The sequence below is a fragment of the Emys orbicularis genome, chromosome 1, assembly GCF_028017835.1.
Source record: "Emys orbicularis isolate rEmyOrb1 chromosome 1, rEmyOrb1.hap1, whole genome shotgun sequence".
NCBI classification, from domain to species: domain Eukaryota; kingdom Metazoa; phylum Chordata; order Testudines; family Emydidae; genus Emys; species Emys orbicularis.
In genome coordinates, this window is record NC_088683.1 from 271,292,821 (window position 1) to 271,313,435 (window position 20,615).

The 20,615-nt window shown below is 41.2% G+C and overlaps 1 protein-coding gene across 1 annotated transcript in view; it reads left to right on the forward strand.

The window, feature by feature from the left end:
* UGGT2 (UDP-glucose glycoprotein glucosyltransferase 2) overlaps window positions 1-20,615 on the forward strand; it is a 267,640-nt gene that overhangs the window by 241,262 nt on the left and 5,763 nt on the right. Inside the window, exons 33-38 of the mRNA XM_065407070.1 lie at window positions 2,763-2,847; window positions 4,320-4,502; window positions 5,936-6,096; window positions 9,609-9,723; window positions 17,394-17,510; window positions 20,002-20,146. Coding sequence (XP_065263142.1) covers window positions 2,763-2,847; window positions 4,320-4,502; window positions 5,936-6,096; window positions 9,609-9,723; window positions 17,394-17,510; window positions 20,002-20,146 — 806 coding nt within the window. The remainder of the gene's footprint in view (window positions 1-2,762; window positions 2,848-4,319; window positions 4,503-5,935; window positions 6,097-9,608; window positions 9,724-17,393; window positions 17,511-20,001; window positions 20,147-20,615) is intronic.

Here is a 20,615-nt window from a genome sequence, read left to right on the forward strand (position 1 = left end):
ACTGTATCCACAGGTTAATGATCTGATAAATCATAATTGTTTTAAGGGAATCATTGTAGTGTTTTGTGTCAGACTGCTTAGTCTGCTTTTGTTCACAGATTTTTTGAAACAATTGACCGAGATTAACATAAAAACAGCTATTCTGGGTCAGACCAAAGGTCCATCAAGCCCAGTATCCTGTCCTCTGGCAGTGGCCAATGGCAGGTGCCCCAAAGGGAATGAACAGACAGGTTATCATCAAGTGATCCATTGCCCTGTCACCCAATCCCAGCTTCTGGCAAACAGAGGCTAGAGACATCATTCCTGCCCATCCTGGCTAATAGCCATTGATGGACCTATCTTCCATGTATCTATCTAGCTCCCTTTTGAACCCCGTTATAGTATTGGCCTTCACAACACCCTCTGGTAAGGAGGAGTTCCAGAGGTTGACAGTGCGTTGCGTGAAAAAATACTTTCTTGTGTTTGTTTTAAACCTGCTACCTCTTAATTTCATTTGGTGGCCCCTTGTTCTTGTATTATGAGAAGGAGTAAATAACACTTCCTTATTTATTTTCTCTATACCACTCATCAGGGCCGGCTTTAGGCCGATTCTCCTGAATCGGGCCCCGCTCCCTAAAGAAGAGCACCTAACTTAGGCGCCTTTTTAATTTTTACTCACCCGGCAACGCTCCAGGTCTTCGGCGGCACTTCGGTGGCGGGTTCTTCACTCACTCCGGATCTTCGGCGGCGGGTCCGACCGTGCCGTGGAAGACCCGGAGCGCTACCGGGTGAGTCATCCCTGCCAAGGCCCCGTCGAAACTATTTGAATCGGGCCCCGAACTTCTTAAAGCAGGCCCTGCCACTCATGATTTTATAGACCTCTATCATATCCCCCCTTAGTCGCTCTTTTCCAAGCTGAAAAATCCCAGTCTTATTATTCTCTCCTCATACGGAAGCTGTTCCATACCCCTAATCATTTTTGTTGCCCTTTTCTGAATCTTTTCCCATTCCAATATATCTCTTTTGAGATGGGGCGACCACATCTGCATGCAGTATTCAAGGTGTGGGTGTACCATGGATTTATATAGAGGCAATATGATATATTCTGTCTTATTATATATCCCTTTCTTGATGATTCCCAACATTCTGTTTGCTTTTTTGACTGCCACTGCACATTTAGTGGATGATTTCAGAGAACTATCCACAATGACTCCAATATCGCTTTTTTGAGTGGTAACAACTAATTTAGACCCCATCATTGTATATGTATAGTTAGGATTATGTTTTCCAATGTGCATTACTTTGCATTTATCAACATTAAATTTCATCTGCCATTTTGTTGCCCCGTCACCCAGTTTTGTGAGATCCTTTTGTAGCTCGTCACAGTCTGCCTGGGACTTAACTATTTTGAGTAGTTTTGTATTATCTGCAAATTTTGCCACCTCACTGTTTACCCATTTTTCCAGATCGTTTATGAATGTTAAATAGGGCCCAGTACAGATCTCTGGGGGACACCACTATTTACCTCTCTCCATTCTCCATTTTTGCCATTGTGTATGCTGTATCCTCTCTCTGAGTGCATCCCCACAGAATGGAATTCTGTAATTCACCCACTCTTAGGGCTAGTCGACACTAGAAGCGATACAGCAGCGCAGCTGCACCGCTGTAGTGTGTCTGATGGTGAAAGTGCTCATGCTGACTGGAGAGAGCTCTCCAGTCAGCATAATAAAACCAACTCTGCAAGAGGCAGTAGCTATGTCAGTGGGAGAAACTCTCCTGCCAACATAGCTTTATCCACACCTGCAGTTAGGTTGGTGTAACTTCCGTCGTTTAGGAGGGTGGCTTATTCACATCCTGGAGCAACATAAGTTATACTGATGTAAGTGGTGTGCACAAGCCCCCAGACTAGTCCCAGGGCTGCAGTACCTTGTGGATCAACTGTTCTTACCTAGCAGGTCTGACTGAGCTTGAACACCTGCAGTTCTTCCCTCCCAAAATCTGTAACCAGTGAACTACAATGATTCAAAACAGCTTTCTTAAAATAAAAGTATTTCTTTTGCAGGAGGGACAAAGCATTTAGAGAAAACCGTTTATACCCATGTCTTTCTTACCAAGAGGCATACCATCCTCTGATAGTAACCTAGGCAGGACCAACTTCTTCAGACTCCTCTGGCAGGCTGTCATGTACCTCAGTCTTGTTTCCCCAAGCAACTCTTCTGTCTCTCTTGAGAATATTACTTTTAAACCTGCCACCGTTCTTTAGATTTCCTGCTTTGCTAGGCCTTTTTCTGCCCTGGCACTGTCCCTTACACTGTCAATGTTTGGTGAAGAGTGACTTACCTTGAGCCATTCTGTCTCCTTCCTGCTTGTTTTTTCTTACAGTCCCTATTAAACTAAACTAATACAGTCATACAGTAAACATCCCAATAACCAAGTTAACATACAGTATTTATTAATTATTACAGAGCAGCTCCATTTCAGTCACAGATGTATGTACCTTAGGGTAGAACCTGTTAGTAGACCCATGTTTATTTAAACACTGTTCCTTCTAATGTGGTTTAAATACAGTTTGGCTAGTGTGGTATAGACTTAGCTGTCTAAAAGCGGTCTAGAAAAATCTATGCCAGAATGCAGTTTATGATCATGGAAGTCAAACCTTGCTTAAACTGTGTTAGCAAGAATCATAAATAGAATCAGGTTTGCTACAAGTTTTTATTTCTAATATATAATGGGTGATTTCATGAATATATTAATTTATTTATTATAGACTTTTCGTTCCACAGAATTATGATGCTTTCCGTTCTGCGTCATACCAAGACACCTGTTAAATTTTGGTTTCTGAAAAATTATCTTTCTCCTACATTTAAGGTAAGTGTAATGTCCATCTTTCATTGTGCTTGCATTGTTAATAAGAGTATGTGATAGACCCAGGCCAGTTGGGTACAGCAGAATAGCAGAAGGCAGATATACTGGCCACTGGATTAACAGTTTTCTGTTCCCTGACTGATCAGAGCAGGGGCTGCTCCAGGCTAATGAGAACACCTGACTCCAATTAACCTGCAAAGAGTCAGGTGAGGCCATTAAGCTAATGTGATCACCTGACTCTAATTAAGGCCCCGCTGATACTATAAAAAGGGCTCACTCCAGTCAGGCAGAGGAGAGCCAGGGGAGAGGAAGTGCGGCTGAAGGGCTGGTTAATGAAGACACCCTCAAGTTATTGATAAGGGAGCCCTAAGGTAAGGGTGAAGAAGGGAGAAGCAGGAGAGCTGTGGGGAAGTGGCCCAGGGAAATGTAGCAACTCTGGCAATGAAAGGTTGGCTGCCAACAGCTGCTACCATTAGGGTCCCTGGGCGGGAACCTGGAGTAGAGGGCGGGCCCGGGTTCCCCCCAACCCACCACTACAGGAACACCTCCTGGGAGGGGAAGTCAGGCCCCTGTCAGGACAGGAGGCTAAACTGTTCTAAAACAAACCCCTAGGGACAACAGAGACTGTGGGAGTTCTCTCACCAACCTCCTTGCTGGCTTATGATGAAAAGGGCTCAGTAGACTGTAACCCTGGCCCTAGAGAGAGAAGGGCTACGTGGAGGGTCACAGAGAGCCACTGAGGCTAGCATATACCGCCTAGAAGCGCAGGACCCACCGGGGCAAGGTCAGAGCTCTGCCACAAGTAGTAAAATGAATAGCAATGCATTGTCGCTTTTACTGACTATCATATTTTTTATAATTAGAATGGATTTTAAAAATCAATTTAAATTAATTAAAATAATTACATTATGGAAACATTAATATCAAAGTTTTTAAGCAGCCATTGTATAAGATCTTTTTTTTTCTTCTGAAACCAAGGTAGAATGGGTACATTTTAAAAGTTTCTTGTACTCTTACAGATTATATCAGTTTAAGAAAAATACATATAGTTGGGAATACCACTAGAATTATGGAAATTGTCAGAGCAGCTGAAACACGTTAAATGCACCAACTGTCATTGTAGTTAATTTCATTTTGCATCAGACTCCATGTATAAAACATTTTCTGACATAATTGTGGTGTTAATCAGTATGTCCTGACCCTAAAAGATAAAAAAAATCAGTTGGGGGCGTTAAAAAAAAAAAAGGGGAATGTAATGCGGGGGAGCGGGAGAATATATATAGGATAGAGACAACAAGAATGGTTATAATTAAGAGAGCATTATCCGTTGGTTAACTTATAGAAATGGGACTTAGGAGTTATGGGTTTGGGTATCAACAATGCCAGCTTTGCTGTGTGACCTAGCACAAGTCACTTAACCTCTGTGCATATTGCACTGCATAAAGTTTTGGGTTTTTTTCTTTTTCCATTTCTAGGAGATTATTCCTCACATGGCCAAAGAATATGGATTCCAGTATGAACTAGTACAGTATAAGTGGCCCCGCTGGCTTCATCAACAGACTGAAAAGCAAAGAATTATCTGGGGTTACAAAATCCTTTTTCTGGATGTTCTTTTTCCACTGGCTGTGTACAAAATAATATTTGTTGATGCCGACCAGGTAAGAAACAATTTTAGAAAAATACATCTGAAAGCAGGGTTTTGCATGTCAACCCTTACCATCCCTGTAGATATCCTGTCTCAGATATTGATCTCATCAGGTCTCAATAACTGGATTGGCCATCACTAAGCATTACTGAAGGTGCTGCATGATGTGGTGTCCAAAATTCAGTATGCAGCCCTTTTTACTCATTAACGAAGTAATACCTTCACACCATAGACTTGGAGCCAGTGTGCTGTCTCAGATGGATGTGATGCTGAAGTTTTGATCAAGTGGTCATTAAAAATCCCAGGATACTTTTTGTAAGTGTCTTGGTGCTGAATAGATACTGTTTGTAAAGCATGTTCAGAACCTTTCTGAAAGGTAAGGATATTATATGGGCTAGATTTGCAAAGGTGACTAATGATTTGGGTGCCATAATTTTTGGGTGGCGAAACTGACATACCTAACAGGTCCTGATTTTTCAGAAGGGAGGTGCTCATCACTTTTTGGAAATCATGCCTCTTTGAGGTGTGTCAGCTTGGGCATCCAGAAATGTTGGTCTATAAATCGAAGATGGTGCTTTTTACTTATTATTTCTTTTAGTTATTAAATATGATCAGGCTTGGCAGAATTCAATTTTTATAATTTTGGCATCTATATATTTTTGTTTTAAAGCCTTTTTGCCTATTTGTGCAAAATTATGGGGTTTAAGCATTTTTTAATTTTTGTTGATTTAAAGTTTTGAAGTTGCAGGAAATTAGTAGGGTGTGTCAGACAATTATTTAATGACAGTAGACCCTGATTCAAAACGTTAAATTTTTTACAACTATTAAACACATTGTCAATATCACAGGTCAAAATATATAAAGTAAATATCTTTAAATCAAACTCTTAAGTTCTCAAGTAGCATTTTTCTTATTTTTCCTATCTGTAAGTTTCAATTATTATCGATTGGAAATATGTTTTCATTAGCTTGTATGTGTATGGTGAAATTGATGTTTACTAACATTTACCAATAAAAATCTAATCCTTCCAAGCCTAAATATGATCAACTGAAGCTGTACATAGTATCCTATCCCAGGCTGGCTGGCCCTTTAAGAAGGGTAGGGTTCAGCCTCGCCTGTGATCGCTCATCTCCTCCAGCCGCCTCCAGCTGATCCTGATTGACTGGGGGTCAGGTGGTTGGGGTCAGTTATCCGACCCAACTGGGAAGCAGGCCACAGAGGTGTGCTGCAGAGGCTGACCCTACCACAGTAACAAAGAGAAAGTATGCATTTTGCCAAGCGATAACTAGATAAACATGTTCTAACAGACTATTAGTCTAACAGACTAGACTCATTTCTGTCAAAAATCTGTGGGAGTACAGCTGGCATTTGGAAAATATCTTTATAAGGGGGCAAAACAACATTAAACTACAAAAAATAAATGTTTCCTGTTTTTCTCTTGTTTAGATTGTGAGAAGTGACCTCAAAGAACTTAGAGAGATAGATCTAAATGGAGCTCCCTATGGATATGTCCCCTTTTGTGACAGTCGCACAGAAATGGATGGGTACCGTTTCTGGAAATCAGGGTATTGGGCATCACATCTTGGAAGAAGGAAATACCACATAAGGTAGGAACATTAATTTATATTTTTGGACTGTTTGTAGAAATGTTGAAAATTTTGGTCTTTTGTCAGTAAGGAATTCAATAACAATCAAATAGTCTAAGATATCCTGAGAGAGACAGAAATAAAGCATAAAATCCATGCGAGGTGGATTGATTTAAATCATGATTTAAATCACTTTAAGTGGAAAGTTTTGATTTTAAATAATCAATTTTAATCAACTTTTTCATTTGTACTTCAGTTATTTTCTAAAGCAAGGTGCATTGTCATTGGTCGATATAACCATTAAAACATTTTGATTTACAGCTAAATAGAACCTTTACACTACATTTGGTACATCTTTTGCTACTTAGGATGGTATGCATTTATTTAAGCAATTATATAGCTTAATACTTTCAGATTCTTATTAACCGTACATTTTTAGTATGTTAGAAAATGGTGAATGATATATCAAAACATGTTACATATATACAACTAAATAATTTATTAAACAGAGGGATTCACTGTAGTCAGTAAATTAAACTGATTATTTCAGGTTATCCTGGGAAAAATTTCAACAATCCCTAACCGAAAGTGAGTGAAGCTTAAGTTCCTTCTCGCCTGAATCTCTTGAAAATGAGACAACAGTCTCCTAAGTTACTTAGACTGTCCTTCAGACTTTTCAAACTAGTGGCTCTCATCCCCTCCATCCTCATTTTTATTCATAGACTGGAAGAGAGAGACCAGTTTTCCTGCTTTTTCAAATCCCAATCGATTTCTCAGCTTTGAATGAATTCGTCCAAATGAAGAAAATATGTTTTGTGCCTGCGGAATAGGCTGCTGCTGTCAAAAGCTGATTTAGCACTTCAGCAAACTCTGGTTTCCGGTGCTTAGCTAGTGATTTCACCAGTTCAGTATCAGAGGGGTAGCTGTGTTAGTCTGGATCTGTAAAAAGCAACAAAGAGTCCTGTGGCACCTTATAGACTAACAGATGTATTGGAGCATAAGCTTTCGTGGGTGAATACCCACTTCGTCAGACGCATGTATTCACCCACGAAAGCTTATGCTCCAATACATCTGTTAGACTATAAGGTGCCACAGGACTCTTTGTTGCTTTTCACCAGTTCAGTGACTTTCTTTAAAACATCAATCAGGAGACATGTATTACTTAAATGGATCACTCCAGCCATATAATTTTATTATGTTTGGCATGATTGATGTCCATGTCATAGAAGCATCTTCTTCTTCAGCAGTTAGACATCGATCCTGGTACTTTGGGTTGAGAATATTGGCAAGAAAATGAGGTGGAGTAAGTGCTTGTTCCATCCATTTTTTTTTACTGCCTGTAATTTAACTTTGTTGTTGGTTATTTCTTTCTTCAATGTCTCTTAAAGATCTTTCCAAATTTCAACAGCATCAGCAATAGAGCAGCAATCTTTCCGCAGTTTGACACGGCTATGGAAATAGGTTTCAGTTTATTCAGCATATCTTCTGTTTCTCTTTAGTCTGCTGTTGACTACTTAGTCTGTGATAGTCTCATCTATTTTGTCACAATTTTTTCCACAAATTGTCATCAGTATAGCTCAGTTCTTAATAAATAGCTCAAAACAGTCAACCACTGAATTCCACTGTACATCTTGGGGGAGAATTAGTTTGGGTCCTCCTGCTCTCTTCAGTGAAGCCGAAGCAAAGTGGATGTTACAGAAGTATTTTGCAATTTCAGCAACATTTTCCTTTATTCCTGGAGTTGTACTTAAATATTAAGCTAAAAGATTCATCAAATGAGTACTGCACCTATATGTTATAAGGTTCAGGTTCTCTTCATTATCTTTCTCTAGATTTCTTCCTATCTGTGCTACATTTGTAACACTGCCTGTGACAAAGCTACACACTTGAATTTTTGTTCAGTTTGTTACAGCTTTTACTTCTACTTCTATTGCTACTTCTTTTAAATATTCTGCTGTATCAGTTGTTTTTGCAAGATAGACAACTCCATATTCTCTTGTCACACAAGCACATGTTACTGGATCATTGTGTACCATTGCTCCACCCATCAAGACTCAGATTAACAAATTTCCCTCCAATTTTTCGGCACACTGTTCAATTTCCTTCTCATACATAGTATCCAGTAACCTTCTAGCACTCTCTATTCTGCCAGGTGGAAAAGTGGCCTGGTCATAATGAGTGAACCATGTCTAGGGCTGCATTGTGAAGAATTTTGTCCCTTCTTTCCAAAGCGTCCTGCTTTGACACCAGTGTTGCTTCTTTCTGGTTACACACTCTGCTCCTTCTGCCTTGTTACATAACTCTCACCTCTACAGAAAACAAATGAACTCACAACAATCTAAAAATTCTGCTTGTATAATCTACATATCTTTTAGACTTAAGTATTTTATTTGTTTAGAGACAGAAAGGAAGGCAATTGAGAAATTAATGGATTTCTGTTTGCATCTCTGTCTGGGTACACATGCAAGGACACAGAGAAGGGCCATTTACCTGAAGTGCTGAGAACCATCCAGAAGCAAAGGCTGGTAGTTACTGGGCAGATCAGTATTTTTCCATGAACCGGAGAGTAAGTTTCCATGATGGGTGAAGTCATAGATACTCATAATTTGAGAACTGAGCCAGAGTTCAGGTAGGGAGAAGCTGTAAAATAGGAGAATGAGCTCACGCAGGTGGACTCATTGAATGATCTGGATGAGATACATGATGGTGTCTCCTGGTGTCAGAGGCTAGGTTCCAACACCTGCGATGCCTTTGTTAGTCTCTTGCACCCAGTAGCACAGCCCCTGGGTCCGCCACAGGATCAAGCCCTCAATATGGTACAGGTCTGCCGCATCTTACGCACATTTAACATGCGCAATTTCAACTTTATGCGGTCGGCAAAAACAAAACAAAAAAAGAGAAAAATAACAATTTTAATACTGTACTTGTAGTTCGGGCGATTCCGCCCGCCATTCAACTCAATGTAATTTTGACTATACGCGGTTTTCGCTTTACGCGCTAACCGCGGAACGGAACCCCCGCGTAAGATGAGACAGACCTGTACATGACTTATTGTGACATTTATAAAGCTTAACCTCAAAAGTTAGTTTTCCCCCTGATTCTCTCTCTATATAGAAAAACAGCCTTTAACTCAAAATTTTTGATAGAGGCTTATGGATTCAGCATGTTTATTTTTATTTAAATGTTAAGAGATTATAATAATTTTAGGCTTAACATTTTTGTATTAAATTCAGATTTCATTTTAAACAGGTTTATTTTTAAGAAAAAATTATAATTTAAATAACACATGAAAAAAATCTGATTAATAAAGAATCTAATTTTTTTTTAATTGATTTTTTTTATCCACCCTAAATCCATGTGGTAGATTGATTAGCACATGTTGAGTTCACTTCTTGTGTTGGGCTTCAGCTAGTTACTTAAAATAACATTCCTTTATTGCATACACAGTATTTGCCTCCTTGTTATCAAGTTTTTTCCTGTTTCTAGTAGGTATGTCAAAATATGCAAAACTTAATGAATTTTTGTTTTTGTAGTGCCTTATATGTTGTGGATCTTAAGAAGTTCAGAAAGATTGCTGCAGGAGACAGACTTCGGGGCCAATACCAGGCTCTCAGTCAAGATCCAAACAGTCTATCAAACTTAGATCAGGTATGCAAGAGTTTAATGTCTGCCTGAAGATAAATGACATTTTTTCTTTTCTTTAAAATATTCTTCCTGTTTTTCTCTAATGTTTTCACTATTTGTGGTTTGCATGTAGACTTAATTACTTTCTTACTATTATAGGAGGAGCTCTCCATAGAAGGTTTTGCAAATGCGCTTCTGTGCTGCTATCACATTACAACATTTTTAAGTTGTGATCTGGTTACTAAAGTATAGCTAGAATTTCCAGGGGTAGATCGATACCCTCTAGATACCTCTTTAGAAATTAAAGACTTACAACACAAGCTTCTGGACATTCTGCAGTTGGCAACACCCACCCAAGTTGTGCTCCCATTAATTTCTGGATCCATCAAAGACTGTGGCAAACTCCTGCCACCATCCCACCAACTTGTAAACAGATGGATAAGAAATATTATGTTCCTTCCAGGGACTCAGAATTTTTGTTTTCCCATCCCCCACCTAATTCCCTGGTGGTGGATACTGTAAACAAGTCAGGATAAACAACATTTCTCCAGATCTACCCCTGACAATAAGGACCAGAAGAGGTAGGACCTTTTTGGCCGAAAGGCGTACTCATCCACGACCCTCCAATTTTGGATTGCAAACTGTCAGGCATTCATGGCCAGATAGGACTTAATAAATTACAACAAGTTTGAAACCTTTATTGAACATCTTCCACAGGAGCATAGAGAGCACTTCCAGGGCATCAGTAAGGAGAGTCAGTTATTAGCCAGAACTTCTCTCCAAACATCTTTAAATGCCCTGAACGCTGCTGCTAGATCCATCTCCACAATGGTTATCATGCACAGAGCGTTGAGACTCCAGCTGTTAGGGTTCTCAAAAGAGGTTCAGAATACTATCGAGGACCTCCCATTTGATGGTCAGAAGCTCTTCTCTGGGACTGTGGGTGAGTCCTCACACTTTCTGAAGGACTCAAGGGCCATGTTGATGTCTCTGGGTATACACACAACAACAAACAAAAGGAGATTTAGCAGGTCTCAAAGTGCTCGGAGATCATGCCTGACCCAGTTCTCTGGATTTCACAGAACCACTGAACGCTCTAGAAAGAGGCAAAAGTTCCAGAGGAAAAGAGCTTCTCACCCAGTCATCATCAAAACAACAGTTTTGATGGGTTGGTTGAGGGCTCAACTCCTCTGTCACCTCTAGTTTGCAAGCTGCAACATTGTGCCCATCTTTGCACTTCTGGAGACCTCCTTTCCCATTTTCAGAAGGTCTGGCAGCATTTTACAATAGACAAGTGGGCCATGGAGGTTAAAACATTGGGCTACACCATCCACTTTACGTCCCTTCATCCCTCCCACCCCCATTTCCCCATTCCTCTTCAGGGATCCATCTCATGAGACTGAACTGAGTCAAAAGGTACACTTTTCTCCTTTGTTTAGGAACAGTAAAATTGGTCCCATCCCCTCACAGGGGGAAAGGGTTTTATTCAAAGTATTTTCTCATGCCACAAAAGGAGAGACTCTGAAGACTGTTCTTAGATCTAAGACAACTGAACAAATTTGTAAAGTCTCATAAGTACAGGATGGTGACTCCGGCAGCTATAATCCCTTCAATAGAGACAGGAGATTAGTTTCTGGCCTTCAAACTACAGGATGCCTATTTCTATATAGAGACTTCCTTTCAGCCTCTCTTTGGCTGCAGTGATGTTCTCAAAGGTTCTATCAGTAGTAGCTGCTTGCCTTCAACAAGAAGCAATTTTTATTATACCATATCTCGACGACAGGGTACTCAAGAACTGATCTTACGCTGCAGTATTAACTTCCACCCAGACAGCTCTCTCTCTTTCAGGAATTGGGTCTCCAGCTAAACGTAAAAAAATCCATGTTAACCCCTGACAGAGAATACAATTCACAGTAGCATATTTGGATTTGTTGGCAGCCAGGGCCTTCCTTTCCACATACAGATTCATAATTTTGGCAAACCTGATTGGGACAATTCAAGGAACCTCCCATGCTACAGTAAGAAATGTTTGCAGCTTCTGGGTCATATGGCAGCTTTCACCTTTGTGACTGTGCTTGCAAGTCTATACCTCTGCTGCTTTCAGGGCTTGTTCACAACGATCTATTCCTCCACCAGAGATAACGTGGACAAACAGTTACAGTTCCCCTCCAGGTGAAGAATTCACTAGACTGGTGAAAAAATCCATTCAATGTCTGTGCGGCTGTCCCTTTCATCTGACCAGCTCCAACAATATCTGAGATAACAGACACATCACTGTTAGGGTGGGTAGAACACCTCAATACCCTCGCAATTCAGGGTAGATGGGCACCTCAGAAAGCCAGTCTCCACATCAACCTGTTGGAACTCAGAGCAGTCAGGAATGTCTGCCTTCCTGGTGCTCATAGGTACAGAGTGCCTCTTGGTACTGAGACCTACTCAGTCATTGGACTCCCATCTGTCCCCAGTATTGCCCGATTCACTGCCTTTTTCGCCTGGGGCACCTCCACTAGATGATGTTGAGGATGATAATGGAAACTTCCCTTCAGTCTCTTCTCTCTTGGCGTAGGGCTTTCCTACCCAGCCATTTGAGAACCCGTTCTTTGATACCCACAGACGGAGAGAGGCATTTCAGGGAAGACATCACAGCTGGTGGGAACAACTTTGGATGATACTTCCCATCCCCCGTACGACCCCCCCACAATAGCAATACCTGGGACCCCTGGGTGGCATACCGACAAAAAAATTCCAAGGCATCTCGATGCACATTTTGAAGAACCACAGTTCATTGCACACGGTGAATAACCTCGTCATCTTTGGGTAGTGTCCTTAGGGTTGCTCCACTTCAGGTGACTCCTACGGAGTATCACCACAAGGGGGCATGAACTTCAGAAGCAAGTCCAAGACTATACAGTAGAACCCATCAGGATAAGAGACATACAGTCCCCTCCACCACAGCCCATTCCTCAGCAGAAGGAGGCATTCTAGGAGCAGGAAGCTAGGGCAGATGAGGAAAAACTACCATTCCTTGTCATCAGAAGTTGAGGCAGTTATGCCTCCACCCCTGCCTATGGCCAATGATTTCCCCCCATTTCAGGACCTCATAAAATGGTTGGCAGACACTCTGCAGATACCACTTAAAGAAGTCAAGGAATCAAAAAAAATGGTTACTCACCTTCTCATAACTGTTGTTCTTCGAGATGTATTGCTCATATCCATCCGAGTTAGGTGTGTGCGTGCTGCATGCACAGTTGTCGGAAAGTATTTCCCCTAGCAGCACCCATCGGGTCAACTGTGGAGCCCCCTGGAGTGGCACTTCCACTCAATATATGACCCTGCCGACCCAGCGCCTCCTCAGTTCCTTCTTGTCGGCTACTCCAATAGAGGGGAAGGCAGGTGGGTCTGGAATAGACGTGAGGAACACATCTCAAAGAACAACAGTTACAAGAAGGTGAGTAACCGTTTTTTCTTCTTCGACTGCTTGCTCATGTCTATTCCAGTTAGGTAACTCCCAAGCCCTACTTTGGAGGTGGGGTCGGAGTTATGGAACAACAGACTGGAGCACTGCTCTGCTAAGGCTGCATTGTCTCTAGCGTGCTGGGTTATGGCATGGTGAGCGGCAAATGTGTGCACCGAGGATCATGTTGCCGCCCTGCAGATTTCTTGAATTGGCACCTGGGCCAGGAATGCTGTCGATGAGGCTTGTGCCCTCGTAGAATGGGCCGTGAGAGCCGGAGCTGGAACGTTGGCTAATTCGTAGCAGGTGCGGATGCAGGAGGCGATCCACGATGAGATCCTCTGTGGCAAGACCGGGAGACCTTTCATATGGTCAGCCACCACCACAAATAGCTGTTTTGACTTCCGGAACAGCTTCATGTGTTCGATGTAAAAAGCGAGTGCCTGTCAAACGTCCAGAGAGTGGAGCCTTTCCTCTTGGCTGCTCGCATGAGGTTTAGGGTAGAACAAAGGCAGGAAAATATCCTGGTTGGAGCGAAATTGGAATACAACCTTTGGAAGAAAAGCCGGGGAGGCCTAAGCTGCACCTTGTCCTTGAAGAAGACCGTGTATGGAGGGTCAGAGGTGAGGCCCTTAAATTCCGAGACCCTCCTTGCCGAAGTAATGGCAACTAGAAAGGCAACCTTCCATGATAGATACAGGAGCGAGCAGGTTGCCAGCGGTTCAAACGGAGGTCCCATCAGTTTGGAACTAACCAGGTTGAGATCCCACGCAGGGATCAGCTGCCGAACCTGTGGGTACAGATGCTCCAGGCCCTTGAGGAAGCGGCCAACCATGGGGTTGGCGAAGACGGAGCATCCGGCTGCTCCCGGGTGGAATGCAGAGATAGCTGCCAGGTGCACATTGATGGAACAAACAGCCAGACCTTGCTGCTTGAGGTGCAACAGGTACTCCAGGATGACAGGAATGGGGGGCTGCAACGGAGGAGTACAGCCCTGGGAGCACCAGGTCCCAAACCTTTTCCACTTTGCCAGATAGGTGGCCCAAGTGGAGGGCTTCCTGCTACCGTGGAGAACTTCCCTGACCGACTTCAAGCACATGAGCTCCATGGGGTTTAGTCATGAAGCTTCCAGGCCATAAAGTAGAGAGACTGGAGGTCTGGGCAACTAAGGTGTCCTGGGTGATTAGGTCCGGGAACAGTGGCAACATGATCAGAGTGTCCACCGAAAGGTCCATAGATATGTGGAAGTAAGCATCCTTGAGGTCGAGGGCGGCCTACCAGTCTCCTGGATCGAGAGACAGAATAATTGAGTTCAAGGAGACCATGCAGAACTTCAACTTCTTCATGAATCTGTTGAGGCCTCGTAGATCAAGGATGGGTCTGAGACCTCCTTTGGCTTTGGGAATTAGGAAATAGACGGAGTAGAATCCCTTGTCCCTTAGCTCCTGAGGTACCTCCTCCACTGCCCCTGTGGCGAGGAGCGTCTGCACCTCCTGTACAAGGAAATGCTCATGAGAAGGGTCCCTGAAGAGGGACAGGGACGTGGGGAAGGGAAGGAGTAGAATTGGAGAGAATAGCCCACTTCTACCATGCAAAGAACCCAGCGGTCCAATGTTATTTGGGACCAAGCATGGTAGAAATGGGATAGACTGTTCAGGAAATGGGTGAGGATCCGGTCCATAGTCTGGTACGTCGTCCTGGGCACACCTTCAAAAGGCCTGATTAGAGACCAAAGAAGTGCGCATCTGGCCCTGGTTGGACGAGGGCTGGGACTGTTTGTGCCTACCGTTCCTACCGCGCTTCCTAGAGAAGTCCTGTCTAGGACGTGGCAGGTAGGGGCACTGAGAGGGCTGCGGCTTAAAGTGTTTCCACTGAGTAGCCGGAGTATGGACCCCAGCGACTTCAGCATAGCCCTCAAGTCTTTAAGGCTATGTAGCCTAGAGTCAGTCTGCTCTGCAAACTGGCCCGCCCCATCGAATGGCAGGTCCTGGAGGGTCTGGTGCACCTCGGGTGGCAGCCCCGAGGCCTGCAGCCATGAGCTATGCCTCATGGCGATACCAGAGGACAAGGTGCATGCTGCTGAGTCCACAGCGTCCAGTGAGGCCTGTAACAAGGTTCATGCCACTGCCTTACCCTCCTCAGCTATAGCCCCAAACTCCTCTTTGGACTCCTCAGGTACCAGCTCTCTGAACTTCAGGATGGAGTTCCAGGAGTTAAAGCTGTACCTGCTCAGGATTGCCTGCTAGTTAGCAATCCTGAGCTGCAAACCCCGGTAGAATAGACCTTCCAGCCAAAAAGGTCTAGTCTTTTAGAGTCCTGGACTTGGGTTAGGGCCTTGCTGCCCCTGCCTCTCACATTCGTTCACCGCCACCACCACCAATGAGCAGGGCTGCGGGTGCGTATAGAGGTACTCATAACCCTTAGAGGGGATGAAGTATTTCCTCTCAACGCCCTTCGCAGTCGGAGGAATAGAGGCTGGGGTCTGCTATATTGGGTCGCGTTATATTGAGGGAGCGGTGTACATATTTTAAAATGCATGAGATCTTTTACAAATCGAGTACAAATATGTTATTTTATTCTCTCCTGTTTATAATACATTATGAATTGTCAAGAAAATAAAAATATTTATGAGTATAGTAGTGCTTGGATATTGAGTTTTACTTTTTCAAATATAAACACAGTGGGTATGTGCAAAATTGCTTAGCAGATGCAACAGTTGCATCTGTATTTTTTTAACTTTGGACCTGAATATCTGAAGATATATTGTGCAAGACTGGCTTTGTAATTTTGGGTGATATCACACTTATTCTTAGATCCTGTTCCCTATACACAACAAACCATGGGCATTAACATCATTAGTTATATGTATTATCTGCACCACATATATAGTAGTACGCACTAAGCACAAATATTATAGCAGTTATATAACCTAAATTGGCCTACACCTTTACTATAATTGTGTTCTCTTATGCTAAGTGCCCCCATAACACCTTGCATTAGTTGAAGTAAGATTTGACTTAAGTAGATAGGAAAATTGTCAGGATCAGGACATATTATTTTACTATAGCAATAGTTAGGGATTTATTCTCACAGGCCAGTACTGCAGTGTTCCAAATGAAGAGGACAAGACGTGATTGTTCTACCCTTGTACAAACCAAGAAGTTGACTTCACACCCCTTGCTATTTGGAATGCATGTGTTCAGAACAAAGAGATAAGGGGTACACCATGGTACTAGAAAAAAAAGATAGAAAGCTGATTGGTTAAATCCAGTTTCACATGACATATACAGTACCATTTACTTGTAAACAGGTAGAGTATAAAAAGGTGGCTTTAGGGATGTAACTTTGGGAACACACCTTCTATATAAGGTGAATGTTACCATGTTGCATGAGACAGCTTCCCTGAGACTAGTATCACATAGAACCTTTTTCCTGTGCTATATTATTATTGGTTTATAGCAATACACCTAACTATGACACTGGTTATTTGGTCTCTTAAGTATATTTCATAAAGAACCAACGTGTGATCAAGCAATTGACTGTACAGTTTATCAACCATAGGCATCTGCAACCCATTGTGTAAAGATGGGTTAAAAACAAGGAAATTTGAGTTAGGAGAAGAGCATAGGAAAGACTTTTATTACCTTTACCCTTTTCAAAATAGCATTTTGGAGTCTGCCTTTCTTTTAAAAATAAAATAAAAAGTAAATGGGTTGTAGAATGCAGTATTAGCATTGTGCTTTTGAAAGGATTTAAGAAAAATAGTTTTGAACGTTTGGGGAATGGGAAGTGATTCAGTTATGCTTTGATAATTTCACAGGACTTAATTCTACAACCTTTATATTGAGTAGCACTTACTGTGAATAAGGTTGCAGAAGCAGACCCATAAATATCAGATAGAAGCAGTATCACTTGCATCAAATATCAGAACATGAATTGAATCTAAGAGAAGACCACACATTATGGCAATACAAGGAAAACCTCCGTACTCATATTGTAATTAAGAGATGGGACTGGATACCAAAGACCAGCAGTTATTAACCAATTTGAAAAACAAATAGACAAGCACAGAGAGAGAAACTTAGAAAGTAAAAATACTTCACAGAAATAAAAACAGAGAGGGGTGTTCTCTGCTGTCTCCTTCAAGTAGTAGTGCTATAATTCAGTTTTTGGTAACTAGTTATTAGCATATCAAAATTCAAGGTTACTAATTTTGTGATTTGTTACATAATTTGTGCAGGATCTTCCCAATAATATGATTCATCAGTTGGCCATTAAGTCTCTCCCTCAAGAATGGCTCTGGTGTGAAACCTGGTGTAACGATGAATCCAAGAAAAAGGCTAAAACAATTGATTTGGTAAGTCAATTAAGAGTTGATGAAAATGTCATTTTATTAACCCGAGTTTCTTCAATTTTCACAAGATATGAAATTTAGCTCTGTACTCATATACAAGCCCCTGTCAGTTCTGATGGCTACCGGTTTTACTATCACCCGCTGAGTGACATGGAGGCAGCTGTGCTGGAAAGTTCTGGAACACAAATTCCCCTTGTATAAGTGGCTGAAGCCCAGTAATATGCCTCCTTTCCTCTCAGAACAGCTTACAGGAATAGCTCTTTTCCCAATTTTTTGCTTAATTTGCAGTTTCAGCTTTGGAGGTTGCTGGGCTGTACTGGATAATAGCAAGCTCTTTTCCCCACTGTCCTATATAGTTTCCCTCTCCTTCCCCTATCCTCAAGCAAACAATAGAACTACGGTAAGGTATTTGAAGGGTTGGTAAGTGTGCTTGGTCCCTGTATGCCAGTATTACACTCCCTCTGTAGCAGAGAAAGGCTCAGCCTCCTTTTGAGGAGTATTGGCAGTGAGCCTTTAATACTCAGTCAGCCTCAGTAGTACAGATAGGTTGGGGAGATAAGAAGAGACTTGTTAGGCATAATTTGAGGGAGATATTCCATATTGGGGAAAAGAGAAGGAAAAAAACATTTTTCTGGAACATTGATTTTAAACAATAGCAATTTATTGGAAACTATGTAAGGATTTGGAATGTTGGATTAAGTTCTAGAGAGATGAATTGGTGGGCAGAATGCAGGTCAAATGATGAAAAGAACTTGATATATGAATGATTTCATAATTTATCATGAGTATTACTTTAACTTATGGGGGGGGTATGCGTGCATGTATACAACATACTATGAAAAGGGTGTGTAGAGAAGGGCTTGGAGGAGGGAGAGAAAAACGTTCCTCACCTGTAACTTGTTTCTGAAGGCATATGTTTAGCAGTCTTGACCCACCGTGATCTCAGATTATAGAGCCAGCCATAGTTGTTCTGAAGAATAATCATCATTCGGTGTCTGTTACCAAAGGTTTATTGTGTATATTTTATAGCTTTCCTAGCATTTTTGCTTTTATTAGAGTAAGCTATTGTGAGGAGAATTGATTGGTGGGCTCTTCTACCTCCTGGAAATCAGCTGTAACCACTTCTAGGATTACTTATAGAGTTGGATGGAACATTTCTGTCAACAAAATTTTGCCAAAGAATTAGGGGGAGGCAGAAGTTGTGAATATTTTTTCCATTATTTGACCATCTCTAATTATCAGACATAATATTTCAGAGAATAGAAATGCACAAGAAGTGACCAAATGTTTATTCCCTAACACTATGAAAGTAAAAAAGATGCCACACAACTCTATGCTTAGTTCATACCTTCCTGGGAATAGATGAGTTTTTGTTTGAGAGAGATTATTTATGCCTTACCTTATATAAATTAAATCAACATGAGTAATGCCTTGGGTTTATTTTGCTGATCCTTCTTCCCTTGTACCATCATGTAAGTATCAGTTCATTATTCTTCAGCTTTTTCCAATCCAAAGATCACAAAGTGGCCACGGGAATACTTTTTTTTTTTTTTTGTAAGTCTTGTGTTGCTCTGGCATATATATATCTAAAGCCATTAGAGTTCTTTTTTAAATCAGTTTGAGTTAATTTACCAGTCTGACTGTATGGTCTTTTTCCCTTTATCATCACTTCCATCTACCTTTACTTCCTAAATCCCTTTGCCCAGCTAATCAATGTCTTTTGCAGACTCCACTAAAAGAGTCTCAGACCTAGAGAGAGAGACAGAGATCTCAGTTATCTAAAATCAGTATATTTCTAATACTTGGCAATTCCTGAAGTAGCATGCCAAGCTTACAGTACCCCTGGGCACTTGACAAAATATTTGATTATCTCTTCAAAGAGGATCCCAATAGAAATGAAAAGTATTTCAATTAAAAATGGTTTAAATAACTATCAGATTTTGGTTTATAGACCATTTCATACTGTATGTTGCCCTTTAAGTGATTTGTAACGCTAACAAAATAGCTAATTAGGCATAAGGTAATTGAGAGAGATGAATGATTATATAGGAGACTGAAGACATTCCTACGGGCTAGTGACAGATGGTCCTGTTTATCAAATATAAAGAAATGTTACCCCGATGTTTAGAATGATTAAAGGAGTAGTGACTGGAAAGTATGGTAAATAATAGTTCTATTGTGTTCTGCTGTACTGCAAAATATTAATAGGTGGATTTTTTGCCAATTTGCATAATTGTTTATTTAATTTCTTTAAAACTTTCAAAATTTGTTTTGGCATAGTTTGTTTCCCAGTGAATTTATAGTCCACATTGATTTCAAAAGAGATACATAGTGAAACACTCATTGTTGTCCTAGTCTTTAAATTTGTAGCTAGTTTTTAGCAGTGTTCTGTTTAGTGACCTGTTGTTTTTCCATCACTAATGCTGAAGAGAATAGTTGTGTTTACTTAGAATGGTTGGTGTGTTTTCGAGAGTGATATATTTTATACTTGCAGTGCAATAACCCCAAAACCAAAGAACCCAAACTAAAGGCTGCATTGAGAATAGTCCCAGAATGGGTTCAGTATGACTCTGAAATACGAAAGCTAATAAAGCAAATTGAAAAAGGGAAGAAAAACTTGACTCAGTCTTCTCGAAAAGGTAAGAGAATAAAATTTTTCACATGCATGTTTATCTTATTTCTCACTAGTAATTTAAGCAAAGATTGGGGCTAGTATACATATGTATTGTGCCTTGAGTCATTCTCCCTACTCTTGAGGAAGTTGTGTACATTGTATTAGTTACATGATGCCTTTGTGCCTAAAAACTACATTGAAAGGATAAAATCCCAGCCTTATTGAGGTCAGTGGCAAAATTTACTTTGACTTCAGTAGGGATAGGGCTCCATCCAAAATGTTTAACTTTGTGGTGTCCTCAAAACTAAAACTTATTTGGGCAGCAATGATAGCCCAGTTTCCCCAGTTTGAAATTTACTTCATAATCACTTGATTGTTCGTTTTATTCTCTATAAAACATTTCTTGATACTATCTCTGGTGTAAATTCTATAGTATCTCAAAATACAGATTAATGAACAGAGTCAACTTTGTAAATGTATTATGAAGTGAGAGA